This window comes from Bos indicus x Bos taurus, chromosome 11 (genome assembly GCF_003369695.1).
Source record: "Bos indicus x Bos taurus breed Angus x Brahman F1 hybrid chromosome 11, Bos_hybrid_MaternalHap_v2.0, whole genome shotgun sequence".
Taxonomy (NCBI): domain Eukaryota; kingdom Metazoa; phylum Chordata; class Mammalia; order Artiodactyla; family Bovidae; genus Bos; species Bos indicus x Bos taurus.
The window spans coordinates 26,413,171-26,433,341 of NC_040086.1; the positions used below are offsets into that span (position 1 = coordinate 26,413,171).

General features: G+C 41.9%; 1 protein-coding gene across 1 annotated transcript in view; it reads left to right on the plus strand.

Moving 5' to 3' along the window:
* Positions 1 to 1,257: 1,257 nt before the first annotated feature.
* Positions 1,258 to 20,171, plus strand: part of SLC3A1 (solute carrier family 3 member 1) — a 35,334-nt gene continuing 16,420 nt past the window's right edge. The window contains exons 1-5 of the mRNA XM_027555151.1: positions 1,258 to 1,764; positions 5,230 to 5,409; positions 5,776 to 5,930; positions 8,871 to 8,996; positions 19,914 to 20,033. Coding sequence (XP_027410952.1) covers positions 1,335 to 1,764; positions 5,230 to 5,409; positions 5,776 to 5,930; positions 8,871 to 8,996; positions 19,914 to 20,033 — 1,011 coding nt within the window. The 5' untranslated portion in view covers positions 1,258 to 1,334. The remainder of the gene's footprint in view (positions 1,765 to 5,229; positions 5,410 to 5,775; positions 5,931 to 8,870; positions 8,997 to 19,913; positions 20,034 to 20,171) is intronic.

Genomic DNA, 20,171 nt, shown 5'->3' on the forward strand with positions numbered 1-20,171 from the left:
TGTAACTTTCTTCACTTAAAACAAAAAATTTCTTATTTGATCAAAAGAGTCATAGAACCATTTATTATATGTGCACTGATTAGAAGGAAGCCATGAATCATCATATTCTTTTAAGGTTTGCATAATCTTCTAGGAAAGCATACCTCACTTTTAATGCAGTTTCTTCTTGGTTGCAAATTTATATTTTATACTTGTCAATGATTAAACAAGTCTTTAGTGCTTGTATTAAGAACTGTTTACCTATAATAAACCACTTGAATTTGCTAGACATGAAATTCCCCATTCCACCATCCCCACTTGGAAAAGTGCTTCCAAGAATGGGCAACCATACTCTTCTGAAAATAGGAAATAAGACTGAAGGCACCTGAGGTCGAACTGAGCATACAAATAGGCATGTATCAGGTTGGCTTGAACTGAGATACAATAGTTTCAGTGACAAAGGTGGTGTTGTCCCCTGTCTTCAGATCCTCTTCCTCTTGGGTTTGTAGAAGAGACCTTCAAAATAAAAAGTAAAGAAAAGCATGTTTTCCCCTGCAAAATTCTGTTTCTTTTTCTCATATCTAGTTAACAAGAAAGAAAATTTAAGCTATTTTTTATTGTGGTGAAATATACATAATATAAAATTTACCACTTTAAGAACTTGAAAGTGTACAATTCAGTGGCGTTAAATACATTTACATTGGTGCACGACCACCTCCAGAACTTCTGCATAGTCCAAAATGTAAACTTGATACTCATTAAACAAGAACTGCTCATGACCTCCTTTCTTCCGACTCCCGTTACCTACCCTTCTGCTCTGTTTTTATGAATTCGTACCTACCTCACATAAGTGCACTCAGACGACATCTGTCCTTTTGTCTCTGGCTTCCTTCACTTAGCATAATGTCTTCAAGGTTCATCCATGTTGCCGCACCCGTCAGAATTTCATTACTTTTTTAAGGTGTGTCACAGTTTGGTTGTCCATTCATCCACTTGGCTTCTTTCCACCTTTTGACTGTTGTGATTAATGCTGCTGTGAATATTTGCAAGTAAGGTCTTAAACTGCAGTGGAACGCTGTGTCCTCTTCCCATTTCACCTCCTCTGTGCCTCTGCTCCAGTCCAGATCTGAATCCCTCCATGTGGTTGACTGTTGCTACATCGGTCTCACAGGGTGTAAGGAGAATTTTTAAAAACCCCACTTTACCTTTACCCTTTCTTCCTCGGCTGAACTTTGTCCAGTCAGGTTTATTTATAAACCATGAAAAGCTCATTAACACGATCAAGCATTTCTGCAAGCTCTCTTCTCCCTTTTGTTACTGAAGAAAGGCACTCGGCAGGGATAAGATTGTGAAACATGGCTGAGGATAAAAGCAAGAGAGATTCCATTGGATTAAATGCGAAGGAAGGCCAGACCAACAACGGGTTTGTACAAAATGAAGACATCCGGGAGACTGACCTGGACCCAAGCAGCCCAGTGGTCGGGCCACAGCACAACACCGTGGACATCCTTGGCCCCGGGGAGCCCGATGTGAAGGATGTCCGGCCCTACGCTGGGATGCCCAAAGAGGTGCTATTTCAGTTCTCGGGCCAGGCCTGCTACCGGATACCGCGGGAGGTGCTCTTCTGGCTCACCGTGGCTTCCGTGCTCGTGCTCATTGCGGCCACCATAGCCATCATTGCCATCTCTCCCAAGTGCCTGGACTGGTGGCAGGCAGGACCCATGTACCAGATCTACCCAAGGTCTTTCAGGGACAGCAACAAGGACGGGGACGGAGATCTGAAAGGTGCGTGCCTTGAGACTTGGTACAGGGCGGGATGAGGTTGGTTTAGGGCTCTTCGTCCTGGAAGCTCATTATGCCTGGGCTGTGTGGTAATAAGCACATTCCACCCAGTATGACTTGATGATGCCTTTCTCCTTGTTTATGATATTTTAAAAAGCCACTCAGCAGAACCCAGCAATTCTTAGCATATGATGAAAGGATACTTGCTGGAGCCCTTTGAGCCCCCAAAGGGCTGTTAAGTTTATTGCCCAGTAGGAACTTTTGCATAGTCATCTGGTCTAACTTCCTGCATGAGCAAGTTTCCTCCTGAAATGTGTCCTGCTTCTGTACACTTTAGAGTTGGTCATCTCAGAGTGACTGTTTAGACTCTTTGGAATCCCTTTTCCAGGGTGCACAGTGGCTAGTTTACTAATCTGGCAGAGAGATTCTGATTAATAAGCAAAGCATACTTCATTATTTTAGAAGAAGATTAAGTGATATCTTTAAAATGTATAGACTGAGTCTTTAAAAGCTTAAATCTTGAGAAATGAAGAAAAGGTATAGTGTGGGTTGGTCATTAGTTGAATTAAGGATTATTTTTAAAAAATCCATCTAAATAAAGAAAGTAAAAAATATTTTTAAAGATATGCTAATAATTTCCTAGTGTGTTATGTATGGGATGGCCTTATTATTTATTGCTCAAGTGAGGACACAAACCAATTGCAGGAAACTGTCCCAGGCAAATTGGTTGATATGGTTACCCAGTTAAGGGAAACAATAAGGAACAAATAAACTAATAAGATAATTTTTGATAATGCTGTTTGGCTTGAAGAAGACAAAATAATGATTTAAGAGTATGGGATAGAGAAGGGAATGGCAACCCACTCCAGTGTTCTTGTCTGGAAAATCCCACGGACAGAGGAGCCTGATAGGCTACAGTCTGGGGGGGTCGCAAAGAGTTGGACACCACTGAGCAACTGAGCACACACGAATGTATTGGGTATAACTCTAGATGCCTGATATATAATAGCTTGCTGAATTGTTTGTTTTTGGCTAGTTGCTTGGCTCCCTTCCTGGTGCTTAGTATTCCTCTTTTCATTGGTGTAGAGTCTGTAAGGCCCTCCATCCTGCAGCCCCTTCTTCTGACTTACCGAGAAGGCCCCAGTCCAGCATTCTAAAAGATGGCTTTCCTTGCACACCTCCTGTAACAGGTCACTACTACTTCCTCAATTAGTGGACAGCTTAGACTCAGAAACTGCAGCCTTTGAGACTGTAGTTGGTCTAGAATACAGTATATAAGGATAGATTTGTCTCAGAACTGTGTGGTCAAGGCCTGCACCTTACATGAAAATGTCTGAATACATCAGGGAGTCCTCACAAAACTATTAGGTTGGTACGAAAGTAATTGAGGTTTTGCATTGTTGAATTTTGCTTTTTGATATTGGAATACATTCTTAAATAAATGTGATTATGTTACGCATCAAAAAGAAAAGAGTATAGGAAGTGGTAATGAGCTTAGTCGAACTTTAAAATGGTTCAAACACACTCCTAAAATCTTCAGCTTTCTTTAGTAAACTAATAAAAGACTTCTTCACACTCATATAATTTTTCTCTTAAAAATCATCCTGCATCTTAACTAATTGAAATACTATCTGACCTTTAAGATGCAGTTCAAACCCACTTCCTTCATTAATCTATTTAATCTCTTAATCAGAGGGGGCGCTACCCTCCCCAAACTCTTTCAGTGTTTTGGATGGAGCTGCACCTCTGGTGCTTCGGTGTAACGTATCTGGGTGACTTTCCTTCCAACCCCTCAGCCCCTAGCATGATCCTATCACCTGCTGCTGCTTACAAAGTAAATGCTTTGCAAAGTGATGTTTTGATGGAATAAAGCCAAAAACCCTATGGCCCTAAAATATACTACCCACTTCCTGGCCCTCCCTCTGTAATCTTCTAAATTCCCTGTGCAAAGGGCAACTTGTATTCACCTCTCACATTTGTCATTGCCTGTAACTTTTCCTTGTGGCTGCTTCCTGTAATTAATAGGTATTTTTTCTAGAGGTTGAGAGGATTATGTTCTAATTTGAAGAAGATGTTCCAGGTTTCAGTTTAGTCTATTGCGTTCTGTCCCCTGGAATGTGGACATCGGGAGATGCTTTGTTACTCTGTGTCCATTTGGCCTATTCGTTTTTATCATCCTGTTCCTTTGTGCTTATTCTTGATATAAATCAAAATTTTGACTTTAATCTGACTTAAATCAAAATTCTTTTGTTGCCTGTTGATACTCCAGGAGGTCTCACGGCCATCCACGGAAGGGAACTGAAATATAGTCAGGACACAGAGAAGCAGCCTGACTCCTGCTTTGGCCTCAGCGACTTCTGACAGGGGTCCCACAGGAAGTCACTGCAGACCGAGTACTAAACTCGGACTCTGCATTTAGGACTCTGAACTAGAAGCACTTCCCCCCACTAACTGCTAATTATCCTACGGGGTCCCAAGTACAAGAGTTTCATTCCTATGTCTCTTCTCATCTAAGTCTAAAGTTCTCTTCTGTATAAGTGTTTGACTTCAGTGCCATCCAAAGGAAATAGAATGTGGACCACATAGGTAATTGACAGTTTTCTAGCAGCCATATTAAAAAAGTAAAAGAGAAACGAGTGAACTTAATTTGAATAATAAACTTTGTTTAATCCAACATATCAACTATCATTTCAATATATTGTTGTTGTTCAATCGCTCAGTTGAATCCAACTCTTCACGACCCCATGGACTGCAGCATACCAGGCTTCCCTGTCCCTCCTCATCTCTGCAGTTTCCCCAAGTTCACGTCCATTGAGTCGGTGATGCCATCCAACCATCTCATTCTCTGTTGCCCTCTTCTCCTTCTGCCTTCACTCTTTCCCAGCATCAGGGTCTTTTCTAATGACCAGCATCAGGGTCTTTGTTACATATAATCAATATAAAAATATAAATGAGCTATTCTACATTCTTTCTTGTCATACTGGGTCTTCAGTGTCCAGTGTGTGTTTTACATTTGCAACACATCTCGGTTTAGACTAGTCACATTGCAAGTGCTTGAGAGCCACGTGGCAAGTGGCTGCACACTGGACAGTGCAGCTTAGATCACGTGACCATCCAGAATGCATACGCTATTCTTCTTTGTATCTTGGTACTTAGCAGCATCTGGCTTGGATTAGATGCTTGAAACCATGTGTAGAATAAATTAACAATAGTGTAGTTTTGGTTTTAAGTATAAAATATGAACAAACCACAGACAGATTTTTTAAATATTATGCACTGATGTTAAAGTTCAAAGGTTATTGCTAGAAGACTAATTTGCTGTTGGTTGTAGAACTAGACCTTGCTATTTGAATTTTACCCAAATTCAAAACAACCCCAAATATTTCTGTCTTAAGCCTATTCGTTTTATTTTTAATCGTTCGACTGAAAAAACAAACTATTTTTCATGGCTTTGACTTTTGCCTTCAGGTATTCAAGATAAATTGGATTACATCACAACTTTAAATATAAAAACTGTTTGGATTACTTCATTTTATAAATCATCCCTTAAAGATTTCCGACATGGTGTTGAAGATTTCCGAGAAATTGATCCCATTTTTGGAACAATGAAAGATTTTGAGAATCTGGTTGCAGCCATACATGATAAAGGTAAATTTAATGGAAGGTGGGTGGGATGGTTTAAGGAAAGCATTTCTCCAAATGCTTCAGATCAGATCAGATCAGATCAGTCGCTCAGTTGTGTCCGACTCTTTGCGACCCCATGAATCTCAGCACGCCAGGCCTCCCTGTCCATCACCAACTCCCGGAGTTCACTGAGACTCACGTCCATCGAGTCAGTGATGCCATCCAGCCATCTCATCCTCTGTCGTCCCCTTCTCCTCCTGCCCCCAATCCCTCCCAGCATCAGAGTGTTTTCTTGGCTTAGAGCATTTTCTTCCTCACTATTGTATTATTCTAATATGATATTATATGATATAATATTATCTTACCATTTGAAATGTTTTCACGCACTAGGTTTAAAATTAATCATCGATTTCATACCAAACCACACCAGTGATAAACATGCTTGGTTTCAATGGAGTCGGAACCAGACAGGAAAATATACCGATTATTATATCTGGCATGACTGTAACCGTGAAAATGGTACAACCATACCACCCAACAACTGGGTAAGTCCCAACATGCTTGATTTACAGAAGTAAAATTGGCAGATCTTCAGTTATTAAACTGGCTATTTATAAAGCCCTGTTAAAGGAAAATGAATGATAGCAATAGTTTAAGAGAAGGGAAACAAATTTCCCAAAGAAATAGAAATGAAGTCCCAAGCTTCTAATCATCTGTGGGTTTGGATTTTTCATTTCGTTGTAGAGCTGATGTGTTTTAGCATATTAAAACCTATGCTCTTTGTTAACCTCTCTTTCCTTTATTTCCCCCTCTGTCCAGCTGAGACCCCATGTCTTATTAGTTTAGTAACTGTCTTGCTACCCTCCAGACCCTTTTGCCTTTCTGACTTTTTGACTCCGTTGTCCAGTAAAATGGTAGCCATAAAAGAACTCAACCATCCATTTTTTCTTTACCTGAACTTTGGTATCCAAGCCTATGGACATAGTCATTGTCCCTATCTGGACTGATCCATCCACTCTTTTGGGGGAATTTTACTAAACCCAACTGATCAACATGCCCTGTCTCCTCTTCAGACATCTTACCCACCTTCACTGCATCTCATCACCCTCAGCAGCAAACCCAACTTTAAAGGGAGAACAGAAGCTGACACATCCTGTTCCTGTTCACCTCTTCTGCACAGAGACCTTGTCTCTCCTGCTTGAGAGAAAGCCCAGTGAAATGTGTTTTAGATAAACAGTGAACAATTTTTAGTGTAAAATATTTGGAATACACTTACACTAAAAAACTATTCATTGCTTATCTGAAATTCAGATTGAATTGAATGTCTTGCAGTTTATCTGGCAGCTCTCCTTCTGTCCCAGGTCAGTCCCTCTGTGTACTCTAATTCATCTTCTCTCCTGCTTTCTACAGACCCTTTTTCTCTGGATCATCTCTCCCCACTCCAGGGCCTCCCTCTTGACCTCCATAAGCACTAAAAGAGGCTGACCCCTGGGCATCAGCTTTTAAATGACCCAAGGGCACTCAAACGATGTGTGTCTAAAGTTGACTGTGTGCTCTTTTCTCCCAACCTCCCATATCCGAGGTTATGTGAATAGCACTAATATATGCAGCCTGGTGAATAGCCCTTTAGCAAGTCCTGGCAATTTCACCTCTTCCCAGGTGGCTCAGGTTAAAGAATCCACCTGCCAGTGCAGGAGATGTAGGTTCAGTCCCTGAGCCGTATAGATCCCCTGGAGGAGGAAATGGCAACCTGCTTCAGTATGCTTGCCTGGGAAATCCTGTGGACAGAGGAACCTGGTAGCCTATAGGCCACGGGGTTGCAAAGAGTTGAACACAACCGAGTGATTGAGCAAACACACAATTTTCCTTTTTACCAATCCACCACTTTTTAAAATAATGATGACATTAGCAAACATTTGCTAATGCTTACTGTGTGCCAGGCTCTGAGTGTTTTATATTGATTATGTTCATTAACTCCTGTAATTCACTATAGAGGCTTATGGGTTGGGCTTTAATTCCTGTTTTACAGATGAGCAGACTGAGGCAGAGAAATGTTAAGCACCTTGCCCTGGTTCACAGCTAATAAATGAAAGGGCTAAAGACTGTACCTAGTCTAATTTTTACTGAGTGAACATAAATTGGTACAACGTTGAGGTCTTAATTTTACATTTCTCTAACTGCTAATGATTATTTATCTAATTACTAATTATTGATGTACTAGTTGCCTAATTAATAATGATGCTGAATATCTTTTCATACATTTATTCACTTGAGCTTCCATTTCTGTGGAACATCTGTTTAATGGTTTCTTTCTCCAATTTTTTGTTGGATTGCTGGTCCCTTTGAAATAGATTTGCAGAGTTTACTTATTTATTTTTTTATATTTTGTATACTGATCTTTCTGTATACTGATATATGCTGTAAAAATCTTATCCTGGTTTTTATTCAGGTGGGCCATGAAGTGAGCTAGTGAGAGAATGTTTCCTCAAAAGGCATCAGCTACTACTTAGCTTGGGCCAGTCGTTGCCATGGAAATGTGGACCCAGTGTGACTAGATCTTTCAACTAAAAATAAAATATTTATGCAAGTCCCTCAGTTTGTAAATGTTGTCTAGATGTTCTCTTTAGTGTGAAATGAACAAACGGCCCAAGACAGAGCCCTGAGGAAACCTGACACAGGTTCCTCCTTCTGGAAATGCCATGGATGTGAGTTTCTAGAAGGAGGAAAGCAGCACCCCTGTCAAATGCTGTTGGCTGCCAACATGTGAAGTCACTGTGTGTGCGTGCTCAGTCACTTAGTCATTTCTGACTCTTTGCTACCCCATGGACTGTAGCTGTCCAGGCTCCTCTTTCCATGGGATTTCCCAGGCAAGAATACTGGAGTCAGTTGCCATTTCTTTCTCCAGGATATCTTCCTGACCTGGGGATCGAACCTGGGTCTCCTGCCTTGCAGGCAGATTCTTTACCATCTGAGCTATAGGGAAGTCCTCTTGAAGTTGCTAGATTTCTTTTATTCCTGAGGGCTAACAGCATTTTAAATGGAATGATTCTAATATTTTTCTAAAAATACCATTTAAATAATCTCTCTATTTGGATTCAAGCTCCAAGATCAGTGGAACGTGTATTTCTCCCAAATTGACCATCATTTGCTTTTCTTCACAAACAGGAGTCCAGGGCCTGGACAGAAGTTTCAAGAAAATAGACTAGAAATGCCTGCTCCTTACATTGAGAGCATTGGTTTGATGTTGTGGTTGTTGTGAACAGTTTCTACTGTACAAACACATCACAACCACTTTTGTGGGGCACTAGGCCAGCAAGTGGAATTTTAGGGAATTAATTTAACTAGTGCTCTCACTAGAAGGAAAATTCTGGGGACTTGTGCACTTGGTCTGCATGGGGCTGACGATGACAATGATCATTTCTTTGTGGGCGATACCATCATAGAAACCATGCTAAGGAACTGATCTGCTATTTTCTGTTTGCTAGTTAAGTGTATATGGAAACTCCAGTTGGCACTTTGATGAAGTACGAAAACAATGCTATTTTCATCAGTTTATGAAAGAGCAACCTGATTTAAATTTCCGTAATCCTGATGTTCAAGAAGAAATAAAAGTGAGTACAGACATCCACGTAAACTTCTCCATTTCATGGGTGCATAAGTGGTTATTTGCTACCCTTTGTGTTAAATAGTAATTGTATGAGCAAAATCAAGCAGTGCAATTCAGTTCTGGGATTAAGGTGTCTGATGCAAATACAGACTCTCAGATATGTCAGTGGCTCTTTCCTTCCTCTAACCCCAAATAATTGAAATGGGTGGAAGGCAGAAACACCTGTTACCTTAGCTATGAGATGCCTCTCTGCCTGCGCTAAGCTGGCACAGCTCCTGGGTCTGGACCTGGCCTCATCATTGGCTTCAGGGAGCTTCTGCGTGAATTATTTAGTTTTCTGTGTCTTGGATCCCTTGTCTATGAGACACGATTGATGGTGCAGTGTTTGTCTCAGAGGGGCTTTTTGGAACATGAGTTGGTATAACCCACGCACAACATTTCTGTATTCACTCAGTAAATATCGGCTTATTATCTGTTCCATGTCAGTTCTGGTTCTAAGCAGTGGGAATGCAACAGTGAATCAAAAACCCCACCCTCAAGGAATTCCCAGTATCCTTAGGGGAAGGCAGACAACAGCTAAATATTTAACATGTCAGGTGGTGATGAAGGCTTAGAGAGCTTCACAGTGCCAGTGAGAAGTGGGCTCAGAGACACCCCTATGTTGAGGTCCCATTTGCACAAAACCTGATGTTTGCAAGGGAGCCATGTGAACAGCTAGGGAAAGAGAACTTCAGGCAGAGAGAAGAGCAAATGCAAAATTTTCTGGGGGAGACAGAGCTCCACGTGTTTCAGAAATGACCTGAGGGCTGCTGCGCAGAACTGCCAGGCACAGCAAGTGAAATTTCAAGATGTTCGATTAAATTTTAATTTCAGTTAAACAATGACTAGTGCAATATTTGATACTTTCTTCTACTAAAAAATTTGTTCATGGTTTATCTTAAAGCTTAACTGGTCGTCCTGTATTCCATGTGGCAACACTATCAGTGCACTTCAGTGAAGTGAGGGACAGGGTTGGGGAGTTTGGGTGTAAAAATGAGGGTGAGGGCTGATGCTGTGGGGCCGTGAATGCTGTCATAGGGACACTTGCTGAGCCAGAGATGATGCTCTGTGGTCTGATGATGCTCAGATTTCCTGCAGCACCCAGGTGAGAGTTGCTGGCACTCACACCTGTATAGTGGTGGTTCTAACAACACCTGACACATAATTCACAGTAAACATTAGCCCTGCTGCTGTTTTCATTATTGCTGCTGCTGTGGCTCTCATGGGCAAGAATTTAGGATACCAGGGTAGGGCTCTGAGGCCGGTGAGGAGGAAACCCAAATAGAGCAGAGCAGGGAGCTGTGGGTCTCTCTCTACAAGTCATCATGTCAACCAGATGGAGAGGATGCCTTGTTGGAGTCACTAAGAACACCTGTGCCCCTTAGTCTGTTCTTGTTTTGTTTTTAAATAACAGCTTTATTGAGATATAATGGACATATCACAAAATTCACCCCTTTCAAGTATGTAAGTCAGTGGTTTTAGTATGTTTACAGGATTATGCAAGTATCACTACTAATTTCAGACACTTTCATCACCCCCCCAAAGAAACCCCATACCCATTAGAACTCATTCCCTCTGGCTACTGCATTTTCTCTCTTTGAGCCCTGGAAACCACTACTCTGCTTTATGCCTCTATAAATAAGCCTGTTCTGGACATTTCACATAAATGGAATCATATAGTATCTATATAGATGTCTGTGACATCTATATTATATATTATAATATATAATAATCTGTATCTATATTATATCTATATTATAATCTGTATTTAATTTCTTGAGAAACTGTTTTCCAGTGTAGCTGGACCATTTTACATTTTTATTAGCCATGTATGGAGTTTCTATTTTCTCTGTATCCTCATTGACACTTGCTATTGTCTTAGCTTTGATAACAGTCATGCTAGTGAAGTGGTGTTTCACTGTGGTTTTGACTCGCATTTCCCTGACAGCTGACGATAGTGAGCGTCTTTTCATGTGCTTATAGTTTATTTGTATATTTTCACTGGGGAAATGTCTATTCAAATCCTTTGTCTATTTTAAAACTGTGTTATTTGACTTTTTGTTGAGTTATAAGTTTTTGTTTTTTTTTTAACACATTCTGGGTATATGATTTGCAATTAATTTTCTTCCTTTCTATAGGTTGTCTTTTTACTTCCTTGATGGTGCTCTTTGAAGCACAAGAGTTTTTAATTGCTGTGATCTTCAACTTATCTATTTTTTTTCTTGCTTATGCTTATAGTATAACATTTAAGAACCATTGCCTAACTCCAGGTTGTAAAGATTTAACTCATGTTTTCCTTTAAGAGTTTTGTAGTTTTAGCTCTTACACTTAGGTCTCTGATCCATTTTTTGTTGATTTTTGTATTTGGTAAGAGGGAGTCTAACTTCACTCTTTTGCATGTAGCTATCCAGTTATCCCAACAGTATGTGTTTAACAAAGATTATTCTTTCACCATTGAACTATCTTGGAACCCTTTTGAATATAAGTTGATCACAAACATTGGGGTTTATTTCTAGACTGTCACTTCTGTTCCATTGATCTATATGTCTGTCCTTATGCCAGTCTGGATTACTACAGTTTTATATAGTAAGTTTTGAAATTGGGATGTGTGAGCTCTACAACCTTTTTCTTTTTTTCCAAGATTATTCGACTGTTCTAGGTTCTTTGCACTTCCCTGCTTGCTTGTCAGTTTCTGCAGAGAAGCCTGCTGGGATTGTATGGAATCTGTGGATCAGTTTGGGGGAGTTTTGCCATCTGAAGAATATTAGCTCTTCCGATCTGTGGACACAGGATGTCTTTCTACTTACTCAAGATCTCCTTTAGTTGCTTTCAACAGTGTCTTCTAGTTTTCAGTGTACATATCCTGCACTTCTTTTAAATATATTCCTATAAATTCCTTAGTTCTAAGGCTATTTTTACTATATATGTTTTCCAGAATTTAGATGAATTGCTTTGCGATCTTGAGAAGTAGGCACCTTGTCATGGCAGCCTTGTCTCATTTGAGGGTGGGGAGGTAGACACAGTCAGCCCACTAACGAGGGGTTAGTTTTAAACTTCTCTGATGGAGTGTGAACTTTCCTTTTCTCCATCACTGAAGATCATTTATACACTCACACCCCCCACTCTTATTAGGCACTTACTTTTTGCCAAGTGCTTTACAAGCATTATCTCATTTAATGCTCAAAACAAACCTAACTTAGGAGATTTTATGACCACGACTGTTTTACAGAGAAGGAAACTGATGCTTAAAGAGGTGACACCACCCACCTTGGGACTAAGGGGACAGGATTCAAACCCAAGCACCGAGATTGTGGCATCCATGTACTTAAATTAACCACAGCTCCTTGCCTAATCTGAGGCAAACTGCTTCTCTCTCTGTGTTTCACTTTTTCTACACAGTTTTTGTAAGCAGGTTTTTAATTGGAAATTCATAAATGGGAGCATAAACCAGTTGGTTTATCAGGCAGTGGATTTCTCCAGGCTCCTTGCGGCAATATTGATGGATTGCCTGGAGATGTTTAGACAAATGTGATAAATTTTGCCAAAATGTGCCAGTAATACATCAACTATTTTTTGGCTAACCCAGCAATTCTCTTGAAGGCATCCAAGTAGTGGAGGACATAAATAGGAGCCTTAGTTACTAGCCTTGCAGGATGAAATCCCTCTTGAGATGAATCATTACTGCCTCTGGTTGAGAGGTTAGACATTTTTTTGCAAGGCTGGTTTAGAAGGTTTCCTATTAGAGGTAAATAAGAAAGGCTGAATGCTGTAAGGGAAGGCTCTTCGCTTCTGGAAAGGGAGCTTTCACATGAAGGGACTTCTGACATCCTCCTTCCCCCAGCAGCACTTATCTTTGAAGCAGAGTTATGCAGGTTAATAATTTGCAACCCTGAGAATTTGTGGTGAGGAGGCATTTGGAATGAGTTGTGCTTGCATACCAGCTTGTACTCAGGACCTGAGCCTTCTTCCTCGGGGCTCCCATCAGATTTCAGCTTATCTGCACGGTGGGAGGCTGGCAGGCAGGAGACACCCAGCACAGAGCATCCTTCTTCCTCTTTGTCCTCTCCCTTGCACTGGCCATTAGGGGTTTGGCTCCGCCCTGAACCTTCCAGGGCTAGAGCTTTTTCATCTAGAGAAGTCAGGAAGTCTTCTCAGAGGAGGGGTGGCTTATATTTGTCTAGTATTTTATAATTTTCCGATCAGTTTTTTAAAATTTGCCCTCCAAATCCCTTATTTGACAAATAAGGAAACTGAGGCCCAGAGAAGTGATCAGTAGACAAGCTGCAGAGCAGGGAAGAGATTCCAGATGGCCTGGCCCCATGTCTGGGGCTCAGTCTGATTCCTGAAACCACCCACGTGGGAAGGCTGAGCCCTGGATTAGAGGAGTTAGTGTATTTATAGCAACTGGCAACTGGGAACCAAGATGCCCTCCTGGCTAAAGATGGGATACAGAGCATAAGTAATTGTTCTGTTCTGCCTCTACTGAGCACAGTATTGCTGGAGACAAGCAACTCCATTCAAAATAAAATATACTCACTACCTGCTTTATAAGCCAGCTCAGTGCTTGATGCTCATCACTGCAGCATCATTATACCACGTGTATGCCATGCACTTCATTATAAACCATTCCCTCATTAAACAGCATGTGCTGTGTATTGGCTATATGCCAGAGTAGGCTGATTCTGAAGATGGACCCATGTTGTGGCCATCATGGGCTATGATAATATATTCTGGAGGGGGGTGGCAAACAAATGGGAAATAGAGGGTATACCTAGATATAGATATATAGATATAAGCAATGATTCCTAGAGAGTGAGAAAGAATGACCCATGTTGTAGCCATCATGGGCTATAATATATTCTGGAGGCGGGTGGTAAACAGATGGGAAATTACGGTAAAGTGTGCTGAGTGTTCATGGCAGTAGGAAGTAGGAGAATGCAGGGCAGGGACCTAACCTGGACACAGAGTGGGAGAGACTGGGGAAAGGTTTACAGAGGAAGCAATGATAGCTAGAGGGTGAGAAAGACTGAGCCAAGCAAAGAGACACAGGTGGGAGTGTCCCCAGCAGAGAGAAAGCACAGTGGAAGTGCTGGGAGTTGTCCACTGTGGGTACATGTTGTCCTGAGAGGGGGTGTGTGATCAGACGAGGTGAGAGAGGTGGGTAGGAACCACATCATGAGCTGCATTGGAGGACATGGTAGGTGCTTGTCTTGGGCAGGGGAATAATTTTTAATTTGCACTGGGAAAAATCAATATGGTTTGTGATGAAGGCATTTGAGTAAGGCAGGTTTGAAGGCAGAAAAACTGGGGAGGTGGGTGATGCAGTAACTAGGAAACCTCCCAGGGGGACCAGTGAGGGTGGCAGAAGGTGTAGCGGTTGCAGAGGCATCATCAGTCCTTAGAGAGGAGTCTGGTGTGACTTCCAGGTTTCAGATTTGAATTCTGGCTGGGTGGCAGGTCCGTTTCCTGGGATGGGAGATATGGGAAGAATGGGTGTGTGTGTGTGGGGGGTCTCAGTTGTGTAGAGTTTGAGCTCTCTGTGAGACATCCAGGTGTTCAGTGGGTAGCTGGCTAGAATGCCATGGAGCTCAGGGGAAGGTCTGGTTCAGAGATAAAACTCGGACTTGTTACCATGTGGACAGTGCCCACAGAGGTCAGGCAGGTAATATCAGTGAGCGAACTGCGCTGGCTGAGGTGAATCAAAGGGCCATTTGTCATTTATCTTGATGGGGTTGTTGTCATGTGGCAATGATGGCCAGGTGTAGCATGTCCTCCAACTAAAATAATTATAGTAAAGGAAGGCCACATAACAAATGGAGTACCATCTGAGCTACCAGGGAAGCCTGTAAGGGCACCACACGGTTCCAATTACGGTGTACCACTTACTTGTCGGATGACCTTGATCAAGACGCATCATCTCTCTGTGTCTCAATTCCCCTGATGGTAAAATGGGAACAATAATGGTACATGCCTTGTGGGGTCGTTTGGGGATTAAGTGGTTTAACCTTTGTAAAGCACTTAGGATAGTGTGGTGCTTATTATATATGTAAGGGGTCCCCAGCCTCCAGGATCTAATGCCTGATGATCTGAGGTAGAGCTGGTGTAATAATAATAACAGAAATAAAATGCACAATAAGTATAATGAGGTTGAATCATTCCAAAACCATCCTCCCACCCACAACCCCTGTCCATAGAAAAATTGTCTTCTGTGAAACTGGTCCCTGGTGTCAAAAATGGCCGGTATAAGTACTTGTTAAATAATCAATGAGTGATAGATAAATGAGTCAATACTGTTGTGAAATGAAATGAACAGAGGGTGTAAGATGGAGCCCCAAGGAGTATGAATATTTAAAGGACTGTTGAGCAGGCAGAGAAGTCACAAACCAGGAGAGTGGTATCCTGGATCTAAGTCCTGTGAGTATTTCTAGATGACAGGGTTAGTCTATGTTGTCAAACACAGCAGAGAGGTCAGGTATAAGCTTCCTGGGTAGCTCAGCTGGTAAAGAATTAACCTGCAATGCAGGAGACCTGGGTTTGATTCCTGGGTTGGAAAGTTCCCCTAGAGAAGGGATAGGCTACCCACTCCAGTATTCTTGGGCTTTCCTGGTGGCTCAGACAGTAAAGAATCTACCTGCAATGTGGGAGACCTGGGTTTGATCCCTGGTTGGGAAGATCCCCTGGAGGAGGGCACAGGAATCCACTCCAGTATTCTTGCCTAGAGAATCCCATGGACAGAGGAGCCTGGCAAGCTACAGTCCATGGGATCGCAAAGAATCAGACACGAATAAGCGACTAAGCACAGCACAAAGACCAAAGCATCAGTTGACTCTGGCAGCAGTACCTCATTTAATCCTCACAGAATTCCTGTAAAGCAGGTATTATTTTATTGATGAAGAAACCAAGGTTTTGGAGGTCATGCATATAACCTAAGTCATGCAGCTGGACAGTGGGGGAGATGGGATGGTCCCTTATGGGTCAGATTCTGGAGCCTGTGATCTATGTCCTGCTTCTGGAAGAGTCAGCAGAGAATTTTACCCAGATTTCTAAAGACCAGTAGGGCTGGTTTGCCTTCCTTGCTTGTAAGCAGAGGATATGGTTTTCTCTCTGTCTTTCTGAAATATCCTATGCTTTCTCATTCTTTCTCGAGACGGATGACCTGGGGTATATGTCATTATCAAGAGGATGTCTTGCATATCATCACGTGTAACAGCAGAGCCTTTCTTTGTCCCAAACCTTTCATTTTACTTAAGTGGATCCAGTAATGTCAGTCACCTCAAAAGGAAAGATTTGCCTCAAGGTTTTGAACTGATTCCTTCTTCACTCAGAGGAGCAAGTTGTTTAACGAGAAAAGAATGTAGACATGTCTGGTGGAAAAACCAGGGCTGCGTGATGTCATGGGAGTTAGTTAGAAATTGGAGACACAATGTACTGTCCCTAGAGTCCCATGGTCCCTACATGGGTCACCCAGACTTGGGGAACTAGGCTCCGTGCCCATTTCTGCATCCGGCACACTAGGGGAGCTTAATTGGCATAAAGCGATGGTTAACCAAGGAGATCCAACCAGTCCATTCTGAAGGAGATCAGCCCTGAGATTTCTTTGGAAGGACTGATGCTAAAGCTGAAACTACTCCAGTACTTTGGCCACCTCATGCGAAGGGTTGACTCATTGGAAAAGACTCTGATGCTGGGAGGGATTGGGGGCAGGAGGAGAAGGGGACAACAGAGGATGAGATGGCTGGATGGCATCACTGACTCGATGGATGTGAGTCTGGGTGAACTCTGGGAGTTGGTGATGGACAGGGAGGCCTGGCGTGCTGCAATTCATGGGGTCGCAAAGAGCTGGGCAGGACTGAGTGACTGAACTTATACTTAACCATTAAAATCTGGAATTCTCTTTTTTTACCTGGTTGAGAATAAATAGCACAATGAAAATATTTTTCAAGAGCCATTTAGCAAATTTTAGATTATGTGGGTGAAGACCTCAGCATGTAAAATGCCTCTCAAAATGGATACATGTATATGTATAGCTGAATCTCTTTGCGTCCACCGGAAATGATCCTAGCATTATTAATTCACTATACTCCAGTATAAAATAAAAAGTTTAATAAAAAATTTTAAAAAAGACTCTCAAAAACAAGCATCCGGCTTTTTAAGTTTTGTCTCATCAAACAATGATAACATCTCTTACCAGACTACAGTGAAAATCCCTGCCAGGGCCATATGCCTATGCTGAGGTCCGTGTTTCTCATTCTCTAATGTTGTTTCTCCTTCTCTAATGTTGGCTCGGTAGCTAGCAATGCTGTGATCCCCAAAGTGAATGAGGACCTCAAGAAGAGAATGAATAGCTTTATTCTCGGAAATTAGTGCTCCAAAGCTTAATGTTTACAACTGCATGGCGTTTAATGTTTTCTACATTCTTGTCAGAGTCCGCTTGAGTGGATTAGTTATTTGTGCCCCACCCCGATTCTCTTCCATTGTTCTCTCTTGTTAAGAACAGCGCCACCTAGGGGTGGACCCCGGTTGTATGGGATTTGAAGGTTATAAAAACTAGGGGCTTTTTTTAAAGTTTAAACTTTTTATTTCATATTGGAGTATAGCTGATTAACAATATCTTAATAGTTTCAGGTGAACAGTGAAGGAATTCACCCATACATATACATGTATCCATCCTCCAAACTTGCGGCTTTTTAAAAATAAAAAGAGTATAAAATTAGGTACGGGAAAAAAAAAGTGGTTATTTAGAATGAAAAATGAATGTAAGTAGAAAGGGGGCCATGCAGTGAAGAGTCCTAAAACTTAAGCCTGGTTAGCTTCATGCTAAGTGGGTCCTTAGAGCCACTATGGATCCTGTTCTATGAATGAGGTGCCTTCCTATCTGGGGCTTCTCTAACTGAATCTCAACTGCCTTCACTTCCTGCCATCCTGCTGCACTGACCTCCCTGGCAAGTCCTGCTGTGTCACCCTTGTGTTACCATGCTCCTCTCTTTAACAGCTTTATCGTGTCTGTGACTTCAGTACTTTTGCATTAATATTTGTCTAGCTGAGGATTCTTAAAAAAAAAACCATGAGACCTAGGATTGTGTCTGGGTTGTGTTGTATTTTGCATGTGGTTCTAGTTCCAAGGCCTATAGCTAAGTGCTTGGTCCCTAGCTGGAACCCAAATACTTATTGAATGAACGAATTTGTGAAGAAGGATGCTACTAAGAATAGATTTGTGGGTCTTGTACCCCAAAGAGAAATTCCACTGGGTAGGGCCAGCTTAAGGGCACTTGGGTCAGCTATGTTCAAAATGAGGCTTGTCAGCAGCAGAGTCTGTTCTTAGATTCGAAAAATTTGTTTAAGCTTTGCCATTCAAAATTTCACCTTAAACGGACTGACATCAGCCTTGCATTCAGCCTAGAGAAACCTTTGGGAGCCTTGACCTGCAGCCTCAAGAGGCCCCATATGCCCATGTAGATACAAGAAAGACACTTTGAATCTAGCAAGTGATTTTGGAGACAGTCCTTATTTGAGGTCTATAGCTCTGTTCCCCTCACTAGGTGAAAACTGGCTTCTTCACTCCAGTACCTTAAGTTACAGGTGGTTCTGCTCTAATGTGATGGAGTGGGTTGCCATTTCCTTCTCCAAATATGATGTACACATTCCTGTAGAAACTTCCCTTTGGCAAGGATTGAGCTGAAAGGAGAACAGGGAGAGCTGTTGTTCCTTTGCAGAAGGGTGTCTTTCGGTGAGTGCAGGCGTCAGCCCAGCTGGGAGGGGTTGGCAGGGGGAGGGGAACTGAGACCAGGCCCTCTGCTTTTCAAGGTCACTGGTCTTCTTAACTGTCCCCATACAGGCCAAGTCATCCTCTGCCTCCATGCTTGACTCATGCTGTCCCAAAACAGTCCCGAATGTTCTTCTAGGCTTACTCTCTGATGGTATCTCAAGCCAAGCTCTAGCTTTTCCTTGCCCGAAGGCAGGACTGTGCCCACCCATGTTAACTTAGATCTTCTTGGTGCTCCAACAGTCATGCAGACCGAGGAAGCTGCTCTCATGATGCTGAACCGTGTCCTGCCTTGTGTTAGGTAACCCTCTCACGTGTCCCCAGCTACTGTGTAGATGCCTCGAAGCCAGCGAACTGGCTGTACTTCTTTGATGTCCCAGCAGTATCACACCATCTTTGACTCATTTGGAGTTGATTCTTTCATTCCTCGACTGGTTCACTGAATAACAACTGCTGGGTCAGTGGCAAGGGAAGCAGACATGAAAGCTGCAGTCTTTCCCTCCAAAATGCCCCAGTCTGGTGGAACAGCCTTCATGACTGGCTGCTAAATTGGTTATTTTCTGTCAGTCTGGAGTGACTTCTAAGGAACGGAGCATGGTGGAGATAAGCTATGTATGTATCTGGTGTCTCCTGAGTACTATCTTTCATTGTGGTTTCAGTGTCTCCTGAGTCCTATGTTTCATTGTGGTTTTATTCTTTCATTTCCAGTGGAGTCTAAACTTTGGGAACATGCTCATAGCATCAGTTACATATGTAACATTCTGAATTCAAATATGAGGGAAGAATCAGATCAGATCAGATCAGTTGCTCAGTCGTGTCTGTCTCTTTGCGACCCCATGAATCGCAGCACACCAGGCCTCCCTGTCCATCACCAACTCCCGGAGTTCACTGAGACTCACGTCCATCGAGTCAGTGATGCCATCCAGCCATCTCAGGAGCCCATAAATACAGTATTCCAAAGTTCATGAGGCTCAGACACTGCTGTGCTAAATAGATACTTTTATATGTGGAGGTGACTGTTTTATGATGGAAAGTCACTAACAGACAAGACTTTTATTAAACCTTGTGACAACAATGTGTTGTTGATATAATCAAGCGTTTTTGCTTCTTCCTGTTTAGGAAATTATACAGTTCTGGCTCTCAAAGGGTGTTGATGGCTTTAGTTTCGATGCTCTTCCATTTCTTCTAGAAGCAAAGCATCTGAGAGATGAGGCCCAAGTGAATAAGACCCAAATCCCGGTAAAGTTTTAAACATATTAATATATGTATACATGGTTTTAATATATATTATAAAATAAGTATATATTTATAAATATATACTTATTTATATTTTTTTCTTTTCTGAAAATGTTATCAGAGTATTTTTTTTTTTTAGCC